Consider the following 18,396-nt stretch of genomic DNA (forward strand, 5'->3'; position numbering starts at 1 on the left):
GGTTTTTTCCCCTAGGGTGGGGGAGTCCAGAACTAGAGGGCATAGGTTTAAGCTGAGAGGGGGAAGATCCAAAAGGACCTAAGGGGCAACTTTTTCACACAGAGAGTGGTACGTGTATGGAATGAACTGCCAGAGGAAGTGGTGGAGGCTGGTATAATTACAGCATGTAAAAGGTATATGGATGGGTTTATGAATAGGAAGGGTTCAGAGGGATATGGGCCAAGTGCTGGCAAATGGGACTAGATTAATTTAGGATATCTGGTCGGCATGGATGAGTTGGACTGAAGGGTCAGTTTCCATGTTGTACATCTCCATGACTCTATGTTAGCAGCCTGAGCTCCCCTCATGTAAGTCATTGATATATATTGTAAAACATTGAGGCCCCAGCACAGGACTCCACTCATCTCATACTGCCAATTGGAAAAAGGATCATTTAAGCATACCCTGTTTTCTGCCAGCCAACCAGTCTTCTTGATATGCTAGTTTATTAACTCCTAAATAATGTGCATCTACTTTGCACAGTAATCTTTGTTTTGGCATCTTGTCCAATGCCTTCTGGAAAGTACATCAGTGGGTCTGACTATCTGCAGCTCATGGTTCTCCAGGATAGACATCAAATTTGCTGCCCCTTTGTTTCCTGTTTTCTGCCTTTCTCCCCTTCTATTTGCTATTTTTCAGTCTGATGGAATCTTTCCAATTCAAGCAAACTTTGCAAAATTAACAGCAACACATTTTCTGCCTCATTAGCCACCTCTTTTAAAACACTACAACAAAGTCCATCAGGACTCAGGGACATGTCAACCCATCGCTTCATCAGATTGTTCAGTTTCACTTCCCTCGTAATTGTAATTTCACCAAGTTCCTCTCATGCTCTCAATACTTGATATATAGTTGCTACTGCAATGTTTTCTGCCCTGTACAGTGAAGACACAGCAAAGTATTTGTTTATTTCGCCCAACATTTCCTTATTAACTCTCCATTCTCACTCTCTAGAGGACCTACAGCTCACTTTACATTTCTAGTTAGCTTTCTTTTTTTTCCTTTCTCTTCATGAACCTTTTAGTCATTCTCTGCTATTCTTTATATTCCGACCAATCCACTGACTTGCACCTTGACACGATGCTTTTTCCTTAAATTGATGCTTTCCTTGCTACTTCACTGAACCACATGGTGGGATCTCCCATTGGAAAGTCTCTTTACAGTAATAATTTATTTATTTTTGCGGATTCTGAAATATTCCCTTAAATGTCTGTTATTCTTTCTGTATTAGTCTGCCTCTTATCCTACTATGCTAGTTTACTTCAACTCACTCAGATTTTATGTCCACCTAATCGCCTTTATTTATGTTTAAAATACTAGTCCTAGACCCAAACTTCTCCATTTCAAAGTCAACATAAACTTGAATCATATTGTGGCCACTATGTTTGGTATCATTTAGACTTGCCTTTTCTCTGAGGTCATTAAGTAATACTGACAATTTTAAGACTAATATAGCCTGCTCTCTGGCATGTGTTGCTCTATTAGAAAAAACTATTATTTGCCAGTCTGAATCTTCCAGTCTATACACAAACAAAGTCACACATAATTATTCCTGTCCCTTTGTTACAATCACCCCATATTGTTTCTTGTATACTTCATCCTACATTGTGGCTTTTGGTCTGTAGACCACTCCCATATGTGTCTTCCTTCCCTTGCTATTTCTCATATCCATCTAAATTGATTCTGCTTCCCAATCTCCTGATTGGAGTCATCACTAGCTATTGAACCAATGATTATAGACCCTTAACAAAGTGGTTGACTCTTAACTGCCCTCTGAAATGGTCCAGCAAGCCACTCAATTGGAAGCAAGAAGGCATCAGAAAAGGGCACCTGGGGTTGGGAGGTAAATCCTTAATTCTGTGAATGGACCAAAAAAAAAATAGTGTGAGGTCAATTTTGTAGTCCATTAACAGTGAACACTCTGATATGTCTTTTTCCTGATTGTTGGAACAAAACAACTGCACAAGAAATTCTCACCCATAAAAACAGTGTAGATGCTAGACAGTGGTTTTACTGTGATACACTCCGCTTTGGTTACTGTTCACATTTCCAATGGGGGTCAGTTAGTTGGACAGTTGGTCTATGATGCAGCATGGCACCATCAGCATGGGTTCAATTTCATGTAGGTCCCACCTTCTCAATCAGGCATGCTAACCCTCAGATTCAGCCTGATTGTGTCTTTCTAATGAGAGAGTGGGGCTATGGAGACTTTATTACATTTTCAGCTTCAGAATCTGGAGACCTGAGGATTCTTGGAGCTGGGAACCTTACTATTGAGGCACAGCAGCCAATGGGGGAGTCAAGTGATGGGCACGGGAAAGACATGAGTGTGGGTCACTTGATAGGGACTGTGAAAACATCGGGCTGAAATTTCTTCATTGCTCATCAGATCTGAGCTAATTCGATGTGGTCATCGCTGGCTTGTCCTGTGATGGTTTCCAAACTCCCCTGCTATTTGAAGGAGCCAGTGCAGACTTACAGAGCTGAATAGCCTTCTCCTGCAATGTACTTTTCTGGGATTTCATGATTTCATAAGTTCCCCTGTTCCCCAATGGATTGCCCACTTCTCCTACATTGCTAACTTGCATAATTTTTCAAGTTAAACATTCCGCAAACAATTTCAAATTTTCCAATGCATTCAACGCTGATGCTGCCATATTTTTGATTTAATTTGTTATTGTCGCATGTACCTAGGTACAGTAGAAAGTTTTATTTTGCTTGCAGCACAGGCAGATCATACTATACAAAGATCAAAGGGTGATTGAACAGAGCGAGGAATACAAAGTTACAGCCGCAAAGAAGGTGCACAAAAAGCAAGATCAACACTAGATTGAGAGGTCCATTTGGAAGTTTAATAACGGAAGCTGTTCTTGACCCTGTTGGTATGTATGTTTAAGCTTTTGGAGGGGAAGATCTTGTAAGATCGCACATACATTCCAAATAGATTGGAAAATAAAGATTGTCATGCAATTGACGTCCTGGTTCTTTATGTCCTGGTATGTCCTGTCAAAGACCTCGTGCCAAAGTGAAGGATCTAGGTAGCTGAAGGCATGACTCATGACAATGCAACAAAGAAAGCACCAACTGTCCAAGAGGCCCAGGTCTGAGAGTTACAGGGTTGTGCCGCCAAGGCAGCTAGAGAGAGCATCAAAGTCATGAAGGGATTTAAATCAGAGGATGAGAATTTAAAATTTGAGAAATTTGTGGACCAGGAACCAGAGTAGGAGAAAGTGAGGCCTGCAGATGCTGGAGATCACAGTTAAACAGTGTGGTGCTGGAAAGGCACAGCCGGCCAGGCAGCATCCGAGGAACAGGAGATATCAATGTTTCGAGCATATGCTGTTCATCAGCAAGGATAGAGATCATCCAGGAAGGGAGGGGGGTTTCCTCTAGATCAGGGTACAGGTATCACATCTCTGAATGAATTAGGAGCAAATTACTGCAGATGCTGGAATCTGTACCTAAAAAGTTTGGTTTAACTTTACATTTTTTCTGTCTGCTTGCAATACTTTTACAAAGTCAGGTCCTTACTACTTTGTTTCAACCATGCTTTTACAGATTTCGCAGTAAATGTTCATTTTTCATTACACTTAGACACTATTATGGTGAGAAATTATAGTTTTGAAAAGTGATTAAAATACTGAGCTGTCCATAAAGCTAGGGAGGGGCGTTTTAAAAAGATAATTACCAAAACTGTGCACAGTTGAGGTCTCCATTTTCCAAAGGAGTGTGGAGGCACTGGAGTAAGTCTACAAAAGGATGATGCCAGCAGTGAGAGGATATGCATGACAGGGAAATAACATCCACATATCTCAGCTTATCATGTCTCAACATAGAGATTGTTCGCTCAATGAGATGCAACACTACAGCTACACAGCATCAAATCCAGCTCTCTGAAAATGAGTGTTGTCCAAACAATTTGGCATTCTTTAAAATTCACTTTCATTTATTTCTTATTTTAAGCAGGTTGCGCTTATAGACTTGTGGGGCCGGGCAGGGAGAATCTAGGACCAGAGGGTATCATCTCGAAATCATGGGTCACACATTTGAGGCCGAGATGAGGAGGAATGTTTTCTCCCAGAGGATGGTGAACCTGTGAAATTCTTTACCACAAAGGGCTATTGAAGGCGGATCATTAAGTTAGGCCACTTTTGGAATATTGTGTGCAATTCTGGTCTCCCTCCTGTCAGAAGGATGTTGTGAAACTTGGAAGATTTTACAGGGATGTTGCCAGGGCTGCAAGGTTTGAGCTGTAGGGAGAGGGTGAATAGGTCGGGGGCTGTTTTCCCTGGAGCATCGGAGGCTGAGGGTGAACTTATAAAAGTTTATAAAATCATGAGGGGCATGGATAGGTTAATGGACATAGTCTTTTCCCTGGGGTAGGGGTTTCCAAAACTAGAGGACATAGGTTTAGGGTGAGAGGGGAAAGATTTAAAAGAGACCTGAGGGGCAACTTTTTTACGCAGAGGGTGGTGCATGTATGGAATGAGCTGCCGGAGGAAGTGGTGGAGGCTGGTATAATTACAACATTTAAAAGGCATCTGGATATGAATAGGAAGGGTTTAGAGGGATATGGGCCATGGGCTGGCAAATGGGACTAGATTAATTTAGGATATCTGGTTGGTATGGACGAGTTGGACCCAAAGGTCTGTTTCCCTGCTGTACATCTCTATGACTTTATGACTGTAAGTATATTCAAGGCTGTAACAGATAGACAGATTTTTAATCAGTCAGAGTTAGGAAGAAAAGGCAGGTAAAGTAGACTTGAGGATGATCAGATCGGCTGTGATCTCATTGCATGCTGGCCTGATGGATTGAACGGAGAATGGATATGTTAGTGTGCTTCAGCTCAATTAGGATCACTGGTCAAAGGAACCAGTTTTTATATCTGTTTTTATACCTCGAGGATAGGATTCAGAAACTGTTATCAGGAGAGGTGTGTTTTCTTTTGCGGGGGCGGGGGGGGGGGGGGGGGGGGGGGGAGGGTGTGAATAGTGTTAAGTCATTATTCTGTTGCTGAGCCCATTGTATTGCTTTTCCTGATCTCTGTAATAGACCCATAACACTGTCTCTTCATGGTATGTGAGCAAACAAATGTGCTGGATAAAAACTGAAAGTACAAGCACTACTGTACTGGGAAACAAATTGAATTGGATACAAGGATAAAGAAGATCTAAAGAGACGTAGACAGCTTTGCTGTTTTGTTTTTCAGTGTAGAGAATATCATGCTGGCATTTGAAGTACATAATCTGATGTATCTGAACAAGAGCCATATCAGACTTGAAACTTTAACTCTGTTTTTCCCTCCGGAGACACTGTGGCACCTACTGAGCTTCTCCTGCACTTTCTGATTTTATTTACCATTTCCAGCATCTGCAGTGTTTTATCTTTATTGTAAACTGTCCATTGTTGTTCAATATTAATTACTTTCAGTAGATTATTGTGTTGAATCTTCAGCTTTAGTGCACATGGGCTGAGCATATCATGGTGCTGAATGATTCCTGCCCGGGCTGTTTTAAGAGACTAAGCTGCCAATTCCGGTTCTGACCTCCGACTGACATATGGGCTGGTGAGTCGGAGTAGCAAACCCAACTTGTGTCCTGTCCACATGTTTCTGACCAATCATCTTAAAGAATAAGGGATTGGGAATACTGTAACATCCGGCCAAGTGACTGTTTGTGAAAAACTATGCAACAGGAGCTGAACCGAGGATGAGAAAATGTGCACGTTAGCAGCTGTTAAACAAGGTCCCGAGGGTTCAAGACGCACACTCATCAAACCTGAAGGGAAGAATTAGGTGAAAAGATGTTTCCACACAGGATGAGGAGAGATCTGAATCTGCATTCTCTGGGTGATTTGAAGAACAAGAGGTGATCACATTGAAACATCGAAGATTCTGAAGAGACTTGACAAGACCCTGAGAGATTGTCTCCACTGGTCGGGGGGATCTAAAACATAAGGACATTGCTTCAGGATGACAGGGCTTAGATGAGGAGAAGTTACTTTGCACAAAAAAATGGTGAATATTTGGGATGACCTACCTCAGAAGGTGTGAATGCTCCCTCGTTGTATATATTTAAGGCTGGGGTGGTTGGGTCTCAGGGAATCAGTGGATGTGGGGAATGGACAGGAAAGTGGAGTTGAAGCCTGAGATCAGTCATAATCAGACTCAGGGGCTTAATGGCCTCCTCTGTCCCTATTTCTGGTGTTTTAAAGGGTATAAGAAGTTAAATAATCAATTGAGAATATAAACAGCAAAAAAAAGCCATTAAGTTGTGTACTTTTGAACTATCTCAACTTCAGTTTAATTCTGAAATAGGCATGCAAGGGCCATCAATCCAGCACATTCCCTCAGTGTTGAAGACAAAAATGAAACCTGATGTTTTCTGGTGCTGCTCATGAAGAGTGTGAAGCTTAATGTCTCATCCTGTGTTAAAGGTCACACCATCACTGAAACCCTAGCTACAGCCTTGCGGGTGGCTGAGGAAGCAGTCGAAGAGGCAATCACCAAAGCAGAGTCCTTCAGTGACAGTCTGGTGAGTTCCTGCATCAGTGATGCCTGAATGCAATAAATACAGTACGGGAAGAGGCCATTCAGGCCCACCAAGCCTTCACTGATTCCTAACTCTTATTTAGACCTGCTACTTACGGTCCATACCGTGTATCAATCCCTCTGTTAACCTCCGATTCATATGTCTATCAAGATACACCTTGTATGTTGTTGACGTGTTTGCTACCACCACTCCACTGGCAGTGCATTCCAGACACTTACCACCCTCTATGTGATAAACTTACCCTGCACATCTCCCCTAAACCATCCCCCTCTCACCTTGAGCCTGTGCCCTCTTGTAGTTGACCTTTCCACCCTGGGGAGAAAGCCTCTGACTCTCTGCCTCTCATAAGTCTGTTGACTTCTATCAGGTCTTCCCTCAGCCCCCGTCTTTCCAGTGAAAACAATCTGTGATTATTTGACCTTTACTCATAACTAAAACCCCCCAGACCTGGCAACATCCTGGTAAACCTTCTCTGCACTCTCTCCAAAACATCCACGTCCTCCTGCTAGTGTGGCAAATAGAACTCTATGCAATGTTCCAAGTGTAGTCCAACTAAAGTTTTGTACAGCTGGCTAACTTGTATATTCGATGCTCTGGCCACTGAAGGCAAGTGTGCTGTATGCCTTCTTGTCACCACTTTCAAGGATCTGTGGACGTGTACTCCCAGATCCCTCCTACATCAATGCTCCGAAGGGACCTGCCATTTATTGTATAATTCACACCTGAAATTTGATCTTCCAAAATGTATCACCTCACATTAATCTGGATTAAACTCCATCTGCCATTTCTGTGTCCAAATCTACAATCTATCTATAGCCCACTCTGTCCTTTGTGCAAATTACAGAGCAACTTGTCTCCTGCGTGATCACTGCTGGTTTAATGTTCTGCAGGTAATGTAGCACTCTGTTTGCAGGAGAAGCAGAACGAGAGCCATTACTTGCAAGAGCACAAGGAGGAACTGATCGAAGAACTTGCTACAACTATAATGCAAAAGGTCAGTGTTTCCCTCACTGAAGTATTGCAAGAGACAACGAATTATTATTCTAAAGGAAAGAAGGTTTACAATATTTGTTAGTGTGGGATAGTGTTGTCTATCCTGAAGAAACTCAATACCAAATGGACTTTGAAAGTTTCAGGTTGAAAAGTCTAATCTGACCTAGTGTCATGACATAGACCACAAAAACACAAGTGTTCATCAAGCTGGTGAATAAAGGAGGCCGATTGATGAAAACAGGCTCTATCAGAAACATGGTCAGGACTTCTGGATCCGAGGTACCAGAACCATTTCGGATAAACTGTGGAATCGTGCGATTTGGCAAAAATCTAAAATTTTGTGGTGCCCCTGCCTCTGAACCAGGAGGTACAGGGTACAAGAGCCAATCCAGGATTTGTTGGTCACATACACTGTGTTGTGACACAGCCAATTGGGTAAATGACTCCAAGCCCTCCATTTCTTCCTCTCCCGATGTCCTCACCAATACCTTTCCACTGACGCTCTCATTCGTTTGGCTGAACTGGTCCTCACCCTCAACAATCTCTCTTTCGAATCCTGCCACTTCCTCCAGATGAAAGGGGTAGCCCTAGGCACCCGCATGGGCTCCAGCTATGCCTGCCTCTTTGTTGGCTGCGTAGAACAGTCCATCTTCTGTAGTTAAACTGGCACCATTGCCCACCTTTTCCTCCACTACATTGATGACTGCATCGGCGCCACCTTGTGCTCCCGCAAGGAGGTTGAACAGTTCATCAACTGCACCAACACATTCCACCCCGACCTTAAATTCACCTGGACCATCTCTGACACCTCTCTCTCCCCTTCCTGAACCTCTCCATCAACAGTGACCGACTCAACACTGACGTTTTCTACAAACCCAGCGACTCCCACAGCCACCTGGATTACACCTCCCCCCAACTTGCCTCCTGCAAAAATGCTATCCCTTATTCCCAATTCCTCCACCGTATCTGCTCCCAGGAGGACCAGTTCCACCACAGAACACACCAGATGGCCTCCGCCTTTAAAGATTGCAATTTCCCCTCCCACACGGTTGATGATGCCCTCCAATGCATCTCATCCACTTCCCACACCTCCGCCCTCGAACCCCACCCCTCCAACCGTAACAAGGACAGAACCCCGCTGATCCTCACCTTCCACCCCACCAAACTCCGTGCACATTGCATCATCCTCTGCCATTACCGCCACCTCCAAGCAGACCCCACTACCAGAAATATATTTCCCTCCCCACCCTTATCCTCATTACATAAAGACCGTTTTCCCCCCCCCGACCCCTCAACAACCCACCCTCGACTCCCGGCACCTTCCCCTGCCACCGCAGGAATTGCAAAACCTGCGACCACATCCACCCCCCTTACCTCCATCCAAGGCCCCAAAGGAACCTTCCACATCCATCAAAGTTTCACCTGCACTTTCACACATGTCATTTACTGTATCCGTTGCTCCTGATGCGGTCTCCTCTACATTGGGGAGACAGGATGCCTACTTACAGAGTGTTTCAAGAACATCTCCGGGACACCTGCACCAACCAACTGAGTACATGCAGATCCTGGGCCTCCTCCATTGCTACACCCTAACAACCCAACGTCTGGAGGAAGAACGCCTCATCTTCTGCCTCTGGAACCTCCAACCACACGGCATCAATGTGGATTTCACCAGCTTCCTCATTTCTCCTCACCCCACCATATCCCATTTTCAACCTTCCAGCTCAGCACTGCCCTCATGACCTGTCCTACATGTCCATCTTCCTTCCCACCTATCCATTCCACCCTCCCCTCCGACCTACATCCATCTACCTATTGCACTCTCAGCTTCCTTCCCCCTAACCCCACCCCCTCCCATTTATCTCACCATCCCTAAGGCTCCCAGCCTCATTCCTCATGAAGGGCTTTTTCCCGAAACATCAGTTCTGCTCCTCGGATGCTGCCTGACCTGCTGTGCTTTTCCAGCACCACACTCTTGACTCCAATCTCCAACACCTGCAGTCCTCACTTTCACCCAAATGCCCAATCTGCCAATCCTTCCAATATGCCAGTGACAAGTGGTACAAAAATCCCGGGCCTTTGTCTATTTATTGTTCTTTTGTGTACACTGAGATATGACTGCCTTCCCTTTGTTGCTGGTGATAAGGAGGAAGAAATCACAATCCATTTTACATCCAGTTTTGTTGTAGTTATTAGGGACAGTGTGTACAACAATGCTGCATTCCAACTCTACAGCAGGAAGCTTCTTCACTTCACTGGTGTGAGCTCCCAAAAAAAGGGAAGCATTTTGTTTCCCGTTGTACCCTGTTCTCACAGCAGGGGTGGGAGCGCAGAGTTGAGGATTTTCATGGTCCACCAATCTCACTGTGGGAAAAATCGCCCGGAGGAGAAAGTGCCTGGAATAACGGGCCCGTCATCCCAGTGGGAAGTGATTGCGAGTGTCGGGCCCACCCTGGAATATGCCAGAGGGGCTGCCAAGTGACAGAACAGTCCAGTCAAAAGGCTCACCTCTGTTCTCTAGACCAATTCTGTGATTGAACATGAGGCCCTCTACCCCTCATATCTCCCACTCCCCCTCTTCTCCACTCCCTTCCCGTGTCTCATTCATGCTAACCCACACCCCTGCACCCATCCTTAATGCCCCTTCTTGTCGACTTCAGCATCCTTATTCATTCCCATTGCTCCTTACAGCCTGATGAGTCAAAAAGTGTGGTGCTGGAAAAGCACAGCAGCTCAGCATCCGAGGAACAGAAGAATCAATGTGTTGGGCATAAGCCCTTCATCAGGAATATGAGCGGGGGTGGGGGGGTAAAGGGCTGAGAGATCAAATAAGAGGAGTGTGGGGCTGGGGGGAGGCGATAGGTAGATGCAGGTGGGGGAGAAGGTGATAGGTCAGAGAGGACGGTGGAGCGGATGGGTGGGAAGGAAGATGGACAGGTGGGACAGTTCAGGAGGGCGGTCCCGAGTTGGAGGGTTGGATCTGGGATGAGGTTGGGAGAAGGGAAATGAGGAAACTGGTGAAACCAACATTGATCCCTTGTGGTTGGAGAGTCCCAAGGTGAAAGATGAGGCGTTCTTCCTCCATGTGTTGGGTGGCTAGGACTTTGCTGTAGAGGAGGCCCAGGACTTGCATGTCCTTGGCGGAGGGTTTATGCCTGAAACATCAACTCTCCTGCTCCCTCGGAGGCTGCCTGATCTGCTGTACTTTTCCAGCGCCACACTTTTCAACTCCTATTTCTCCGGCATCTGCAGTTCTCACTTTCTCCTTGTAGCCTGATGCCAACTTAGTACCAAATCATTTCAATAGATGACCCCACCACCCAGTGCACCATCTATTCCTCTTACACCCTTCATACCAACTCACCCAGTAACTCACACGGGCAGAGAATCATGTTGAGATCAAATACAATGAAGTACTGAGTATCTAACACTAGTTTCGATCTGTAAAAACCCAGGTTAATCAAGTTTGTTCAATACATTTAGAACTCCACAAGTGCTTAATCACTAATAAACATAAATATTTGCATTTATAACCCCACATTAAAGACAGCTAATTTATTAATAACTTATTTGTTAATAAAACTGTGGTTTTACAGCCTCCCCACTGTGATAATGAGTTAAGCAATAATACTATAACGAGACATCAATCAGCATCTATTGTAAGTGCAAGCAGTAATGTTGTTTTCAATTTAGTCACGGGCAGACAGCCTTTATTTTTATGTCGAGTGAGAGAGAGGTTTTAAAGAACTTGGTAGCTTTATAGTCTCAGAGATCATATTCACCTATTTACACTTCATCTAAAAAAAATCATTAATTACTCACTGCTGTAAAAATAAAGTTTGTTTGAATTCAGCATTCTGTTCAGTTTGCCCCGTTGGATTTGTCTTTCCCTCTTGCCCCACTCCTGCTTTCCCAATTAATGAAAACAAGATCTGCCAAAAATCTGGCGAGGAATTCTGGATCCGAGGTACGAGCGCCATTTCGGATAAACTGTGGAGTCTGTGCGATTTGGCAAAAGTCTAAACTTTCACGGTGCCCCTGCCTCTGAACCAGGAGGGACAGGGTACAAGAGCCAATCCAGGATTTACTGGTCACATACACTGTGTTTTGACACAGCCAATTGGGTAAATGCTGAAAATGTGTTGTTGAAAAAGCGCAGCAGGTCAGGCAGCATCCAAGGAGCAGGAGAATCGACGTTTCGGGCATGAGCCCTTCTTCAGGAATGAGGAAAGTGTGCCATCTTAGCCTGCTTGACACACTTTCCACATTCCTGAAGATGGGCTCATGCCTGAAAAGTCGATTCTCCTGTTCTTTGGATGCTGCCTGACCTGCTGCGCTTTTCCAGCAACACATTTTCAGCTCTGATCTCCAGCACCTGCAGTCCTCACTTTCTCCTTCAACTGGGTAAATGCCCAATCTGCCAATCTTTCCAACATGCCCATGATAAGTGGTACAAAATTCTGGGCCTTTGTCTATTTATTGTTCTTCTGCGTACACCGAGATGTGACTGCCTTCCGTTTATTGCAGGTGATAAAGAGGAAGAAATCTGGGAATGGATTGACTGATTCTGAGTCCGAACAGCCACATTCACAGAACAGAGCCTCTGTCTATCCTCTTTCTGTGAAAGAAAATGCTCCTGAGAACCGCAGTAGGATGTCCAACCTGTGGGTACGTTCAACAGCATTATTTCCATTTCCAGCTTTCCAGGTGCAACCAAAGAACAAGTGACTTTATGCCGCAGGCTGTGGCTGTGTTTATCCAGTGTAGGATGTAGCTGCCCTCATGTATTTTCATGAGTGTCTTCAGCCAAATACTGACAGAGTGTGGTGTCTATAATGGTGAATCGCTGCCATTTATCTACCTATCTTGCCCGTGTTGGCAGAATGAGTAAACTGGCCACCAATCCCCATGCCCACTGTTTCCATCACCAACAAGACCAGGAGAGTCACTTGGGCTCAGAGACAGGGCCATTATCTTACTGAACCAGGGAATAAAGTTCAGAGAAGTTCTTCTTAAAATTCTTTTTCTTTAGTGTGATGTGGGCATCGCTGGCTGGGCCAGCATTTATTACCCGTCCCTAGTTGCCCCTTGAGAAGGTGGGGTTGAGCTGCCTTCCCGAACTGCTGTGGGTTGACCCACACTGCCTTTAGGGAGGGATTTCCAGGATTTTGACCCAGTGAAGAATATTTCCAAGTCTGGATGGTGAACAGCTTGGAGGGGAATGTGGTGTTCCCATGTATCTGTTGCCCCTGTTCTTCTAGATGAAAGTGATCATGGGTTTGGAAGATGCTGTCTGAGTCTTTGGTGAATTTCTGCAGCACATCTTCTAGCTGGTATACACCGCTGCTACTGAGCGATGGTGGTGTAGGGATTGGATGATTGTGGATGTGGTGCCAATCAAATGGGCTGCTTTGTCCTGGTTGGTGTTGAGCTTCCTGAGTGTCATTGGAGCTGCACCCATCCAGGCAAGTGGAGAGTGTTCCATCACACTCCTGACTTGTGCCTTGTAGATGATGGACAGGCTTTGAGGAGTCAAGAGAGGAGTTACTCCCCAAGCTGAAGTAAGTAAAGATGAAAAAGCTGGAAGTCGGATTTGCTTTTGCCACTAGAATTCTCTGTCGTTGGGAAAATCACGGAATTGTTATGGCTCAGAAGGCGGCCCTCCAGTTCGTCATGCCTGCCCCAGTTGCCTGTACCTAGTGCCAATCCCCTGCCTTCCCCATATTCCAACACACCATTTCTTCCTCCCAATATCCATCCACTGCCTCCTGAAGCCTCGCTGGAGTCTGCCTGTTCCACAGTTCCAGGCAGTGCATTCCACACCCTAACTACCTGCTGTTCGGAAAAGGGTTTTCTCACAGCACCTTTCTTCGTTTGTGCGTCACTTTAAAGCTACGCCCTCTTAGTCTTTTTCTCTTTTTTTTTCCGAGCGGGACCAGCTTCTCTCTGTCTGCTTGATCCATCATTTTGTAAACATTTACCAGAGCTCCTCTCTCCAGCGAGAACAGGCCCAAAGTCTCATCACTGAAGTCACTCATTCATGGAACCATGCTTGAAAAAACGGGAGATGAGTCCGAGAATCCAAAGTCCCATCCCTGAAAATGACACCCGCCATTTTCTCGGGTGTGGGAATGGGGGCCAGAGATAAACTTGTGCCTCTCATGAAGGAAGCTGATCATCATAAATTGGTGGCTCCAACCACTTGTGTGATTTCAGTAGAAAAGGGATTTCATTTGACTGGAATTATTATTGTCACGTGTTGAAGTACAGTGAAAGGTTTTGCATGCAGTAAAGACAGATCATAACATACAAAGACCATAGGGTGATTGAACAGAGTGAGGAATACAAAGTTACAGCTGCACAAAGAGCTAGATCAATATTTGATTTGACATTAGTGAGGTCCGTTCAGCACTCTTGTAACAGTGGGGAAGAAGCTGTCCTTGAACCTCTCGGTGTGTGTGGTTAAGCTTTTGTATCTTCTGCCTGACAGAAGAGGTTGGAAGAGATTACAGCCGGGGTTGGACGGGTCTTTGATGATGTTGGCTGCCTTTCTGAGGCATCAACGAGTGTAGATGGAGTCAATGGATGGAAGGTTGGCCTACGTGATGGTCTGGCCTGTGTTCATAACTCTCTGTGGGTTCTTATAGTCCTAGGCAGAGCAGTTGCTGTACCAAGCCATGGAGCATCTAGATCGAATGTTTTCTGTGGTGCATCTATAAAATTTGGTGAGATCATGATGAGTGCAGGTTAAACCAGGCCAGAGCATGTTTGTACTTTATTTTGGTATCCGGGCATCAGGTGACCAGAACCAGCAGCAGTTTGGTTAAGTACATGACAGGTCCCATGGAGAGAGAGAGAGAGAGAGAGAGAGAGAGCTATTACCAAGCTCTAGGTATCTTAACATCAGGCAACGTTTAAGTCGTGTTAAATGTTTAGAATGTGAACAGGTGTTAGATTTGGAGGTAGGGAGCACTTTGGTGATAGCGACCACGATTCAGTTATGTTTACTTTAGCGATGGAAAGGGATATAGGTATACACCGGAAGGCAAGAGCTACAGCAAGGGGAAAGGCAATTACGATGCAAGTAGACTAGATTTAGGATGCATAGGATTGGGAAGGAAACTGCAGGGGATGGGCACAATAGAAATAAGACCATAAGACATAGGAGTGGAAGCAAGGCCATTTGGCCCATCAAGTCCACTCCGCCATTCAATCATGGCTGATGGGCATTTCAACTCCACTTACCCGCATTCTCCCCGTAGCCCCTAATTCCTTATGACATCAAGAATTTATCAATTTCTGCCTTGAAGACATTTAGCGTCCCGGCCTCCACTGCACTCTGCGGCAATGAATTCCACAGGCCCACCACTCTCTGGCTGAAGAAATGTCTCCGCATTTCTGTTCTAAATTGACCCCCTCTAATTCTAAGGCTGTGTCCACAGGTCCTCGTCTCCTCGCCTAACGGAAACAATTTCTTAGCGTCCACCCTTTCCAAGCCATGTATTGTCTTGTAAGTTTCTATTAGGTCTTCCCTTAATCTTCTAAACTCCAATGAATACAATCCCAGGATCCTCAGTCATTCCTCATAAGTTATACATACCATTCCAGGGATCATCCGTGTGAATCTCCGCTGGACACGCTCTAGTGCCAGTATGTCCTTCCTGAGGTGTGGGGACCAAAACTGGACACAGTACTCCAAATGGGGCCTAACCAGAGCTTTATAAAGTCTCAGTAGCACAACGGTGCTTTTATATTCCAACCCTCTTGAGATAAATGACAACATTGCATTTGCTTTCTTAATCACGGACTCCACCTTCATGTTTCCCTTTAGAGAATCCTCGACTAGCACTCCCAGATCCCTTTGCACTTTGGCTTTACGAATTTTCTCGCCGTTTAGAAAGTAGTCCATGCTTGTATTCTTTTTTCCAAAGTGCAAGACCTCGCATTTGCTCACATTGAATTCCATCAGCCATTTCCTGGATCACTCTCCCAAATTGTCTAGATCCTTCTGCAGCCTCCCCACATCCTCAGCACTACCTGCCTGTCCACCTAACTTTGTATCATCGGCAAACTTCGCTAGAATGCCCCCAGTCCCTTCATCCAGATCATTAATATATAACTTGAACAGCTGCGGCCCCAACACTGAACCCTGCGGGACACCGCTTGTCACCGGCTGCCATTCTGAATAAGATCCCAACTCTCTGCCTTCTATCAGACAACCAATCCTCAATCCATACCAGTAGCTCACCTCGAACACCATGAGCCCTCACCTTGCTCAGCAGCCTCCCGTGTGGCACCTTATCAAAGGCCTTTTGGAAGTCTAGATAGACCACATCCACTGGGTTTCCCTGGTCTAACCTACTTATCACCTCTTCAAAGAATTCCAAAAGGTTTGTCAGGCACGACCTCCCCTTACTAAATCCATGTTGACTTGTTCTAATCCGACTCTGATCTTCCAAGAATTTAGAAATGTGGAGCTTATTCAAGGAACAGCTACAGTGTGTCTTTGACAAGTATGTACCTGTCAGGCAGAGAGGAAGTTGTCGAGCACGGTGGTTTACTAAGGAAGTTGAATCTCTTCTCACGAGGAAGAAGAAGGCTTATGTTAGGATGAGACGTGATGGCTTGGTTAGGGCGATTGAGAGTTACAAGGTAGCCAGGAAAGACCGAAAGAGAGAGCTAAGATGAGCGAGGAGGGGACATGAGAAGTTGTTGGGACATAGATCCAGGAAAACCCTAGAGCTTTCTATAGATATATAAGGGATAAAAGAGTGACTAGAATAAGACTAGGGGCAATCAAGGACAATAGTGGAAAGTTGTGCGTGGAATCAGAGGAGATGGGGGAAGTGTTAAATGAATGCCTTTTTCCAGTGTGAATATTGATGAAAAACAATGTTGTCAAGGAGAATACTGAGAAACAGGCGACTAGACTAGATGGGATTGAGGTTCACAAGGAGGAGGTGTTAGAAATTCTGGAAAGTGTGAAAATCCCTGGGCTGGATGGGAATTATCCAAGGATTGTCTGGGAAGCCAGGGAGGAGATTGCCGATTTTGCTTTGATCTTTATGTCGTCATTGTCTACAGGAATAGTGCCGGAAGACGGGAGGATAGCAAATTTGTTCCCTTGTTCAGGGGAGTAGAGACAACCCTGGTAATTATAGATTAGTGAGCCATACTTCAGTTGTGGGTAAATTGTTGGAAAAGGTTATAAGCGATAGGATTTACAATCATCTCGATAAAAAGACGTTGATTAGGGATAGTCAGCACAGTTTTGTGAAGGGGAGGTTGTGCCTCACAAAGCTTAATGAGTTCTTTGAGAAGATGACCAAACAGGCAGCTGAGGGTAAAGCCGTTGATGTGGTGTATATGGATTTCAGTAAGGCGTTTGATAAGGTTCCCCATAGTAAGCTACTGTACAAAATATGGAGGCATGGGATTGAGGGTGATTTAGCGGTTTGGATCAGAAATTGGCTAGCTGAAAGAAGACAGAGGGTGATGGTTGATGGGAAATGTTCATCCTGAAGTTCAATTACTAGTGATGTACCGCAAGGATCTGTTTTGGGTCCACTGCTGTCTTTCATTTTTACTATCGATCTGGATGAGTGTGTAGAAGGATGTGTTAATAAATTTGCAGATGACACTAAAGTCAGTGGAGTTGTAGATAGTACCGAAGGATGTTGTAGGTTACAGAGGGACATAGATAAGCTGCAGAGCTGGGCTGAGAGGTGGCAAATGGAGTTTAATGCAGAAAAGTGCGAGGTGATTCACTTTGGCCGGAGTTACAGGAATGCAGAGTCCTGAACGAATGGTAAAATTCTTGGTAGTGTAGATGAGCAGAGAGATCTTGGTGTCCATGTATATAGATCCCTCAAAGTTGCCACCCAGGTTGATAGGGCTGTTAAGAAGGTATATGGTGTGTTAGCTTTTATTAGTAGAGGGATCAAGTTTCGGAACCATGAGGTCATGCTGCAGCTGTACAAAACTCTGGTGCGACCGCACTTGGAGTATTGTGTACAGTTCTAGTCACTGCATTATAGGAAGGATGTGGAAGCTTTGGAAAGGGTTCAGAGGAGATTTGCTAGGGTGTTGCCTGGTATGGAGGGAAAGTCTTGTGAGGTTGAGGAACTTGAGGCTGTTTTCGTTAGAGAGAAGAAGGTTGAGAAGTGACTTAATTGAGACATATAAGATAACCAGAGGGTTAGATAGGGTGGGCAGGGAGAGCCTTTTTCCTCGGATGGCAATGGCAAGTGAGGGGTAATAGATATAGGACAGATATCAGAGGGAGTTTCTTTACTCAGAGAGTAATAGGGACGTGGAACGCACTGCCTGCAACTATAGTAGACTTGCCAACTTTACAGACATTTAAATTGTCATTGGATAGGCATATAGACAAGAATGGAATAGTGTAGATTAGATGGGCTTCAGATTGGTTCCACAGGTCGGCGCTACATTGAGGGCCGAAGGGCCGTACTGCGCTGTAATGTTTTATGTTCTAAACCCTTGCTGTAGCATTACTAGCAGAATCCAAGGATCAAGAATTTAACCCCCACATTGGCTGTTGAGTGTTTGTCTTAAATATTTTCAGATTCATTTTGACACGTTAGTGTGAAGTGCTTTTGTGCAAATTTGCCTGGTAAAAATAGTATAACGCTGCATTGTATGGCTGAACTTTTTAACTTATTTCTTTATTTTTCTTTTTCTGTACCTAAGATGGGGTCATGTGTGGCGACATTATACACTTTACACTGCACTATTGTACCTCTGACTTGAGTACACATGACAGTAAAACCTGAACCTTATTTGCATCACA

At 44.8% G+C, this 18,396-nt stretch overlaps 1 protein-coding gene across 1 annotated transcript in view; it reads left to right on the forward strand.

Annotated features, from left to right (window-relative positions):
- LOC132832192 (rab effector MyRIP-like) overlaps window positions 1–18,396 on the forward strand; it is a 378,098-nt gene that overhangs the window by 288,581 nt on the left and 71,121 nt on the right. The window contains exons 6-8 of the mRNA XM_060849963.1: window positions 6,478–6,575; window positions 7,507–7,587; window positions 12,114–12,254. Of these exons, the coding sequence (XP_060705946.1) occupies window positions 6,478–6,575; window positions 7,507–7,587; window positions 12,114–12,254 (320 nt within the window). The remainder of the gene's footprint in view (window positions 1–6,477; window positions 6,576–7,506; window positions 7,588–12,113; window positions 12,255–18,396) is intronic.

This window comes from Hemiscyllium ocellatum, chromosome 34 (assembly GCF_020745735.1).
Source record: "Hemiscyllium ocellatum isolate sHemOce1 chromosome 34, sHemOce1.pat.X.cur, whole genome shotgun sequence".
Taxonomy (NCBI): domain Eukaryota; kingdom Metazoa; phylum Chordata; class Chondrichthyes; order Orectolobiformes; family Hemiscylliidae; genus Hemiscyllium; species Hemiscyllium ocellatum.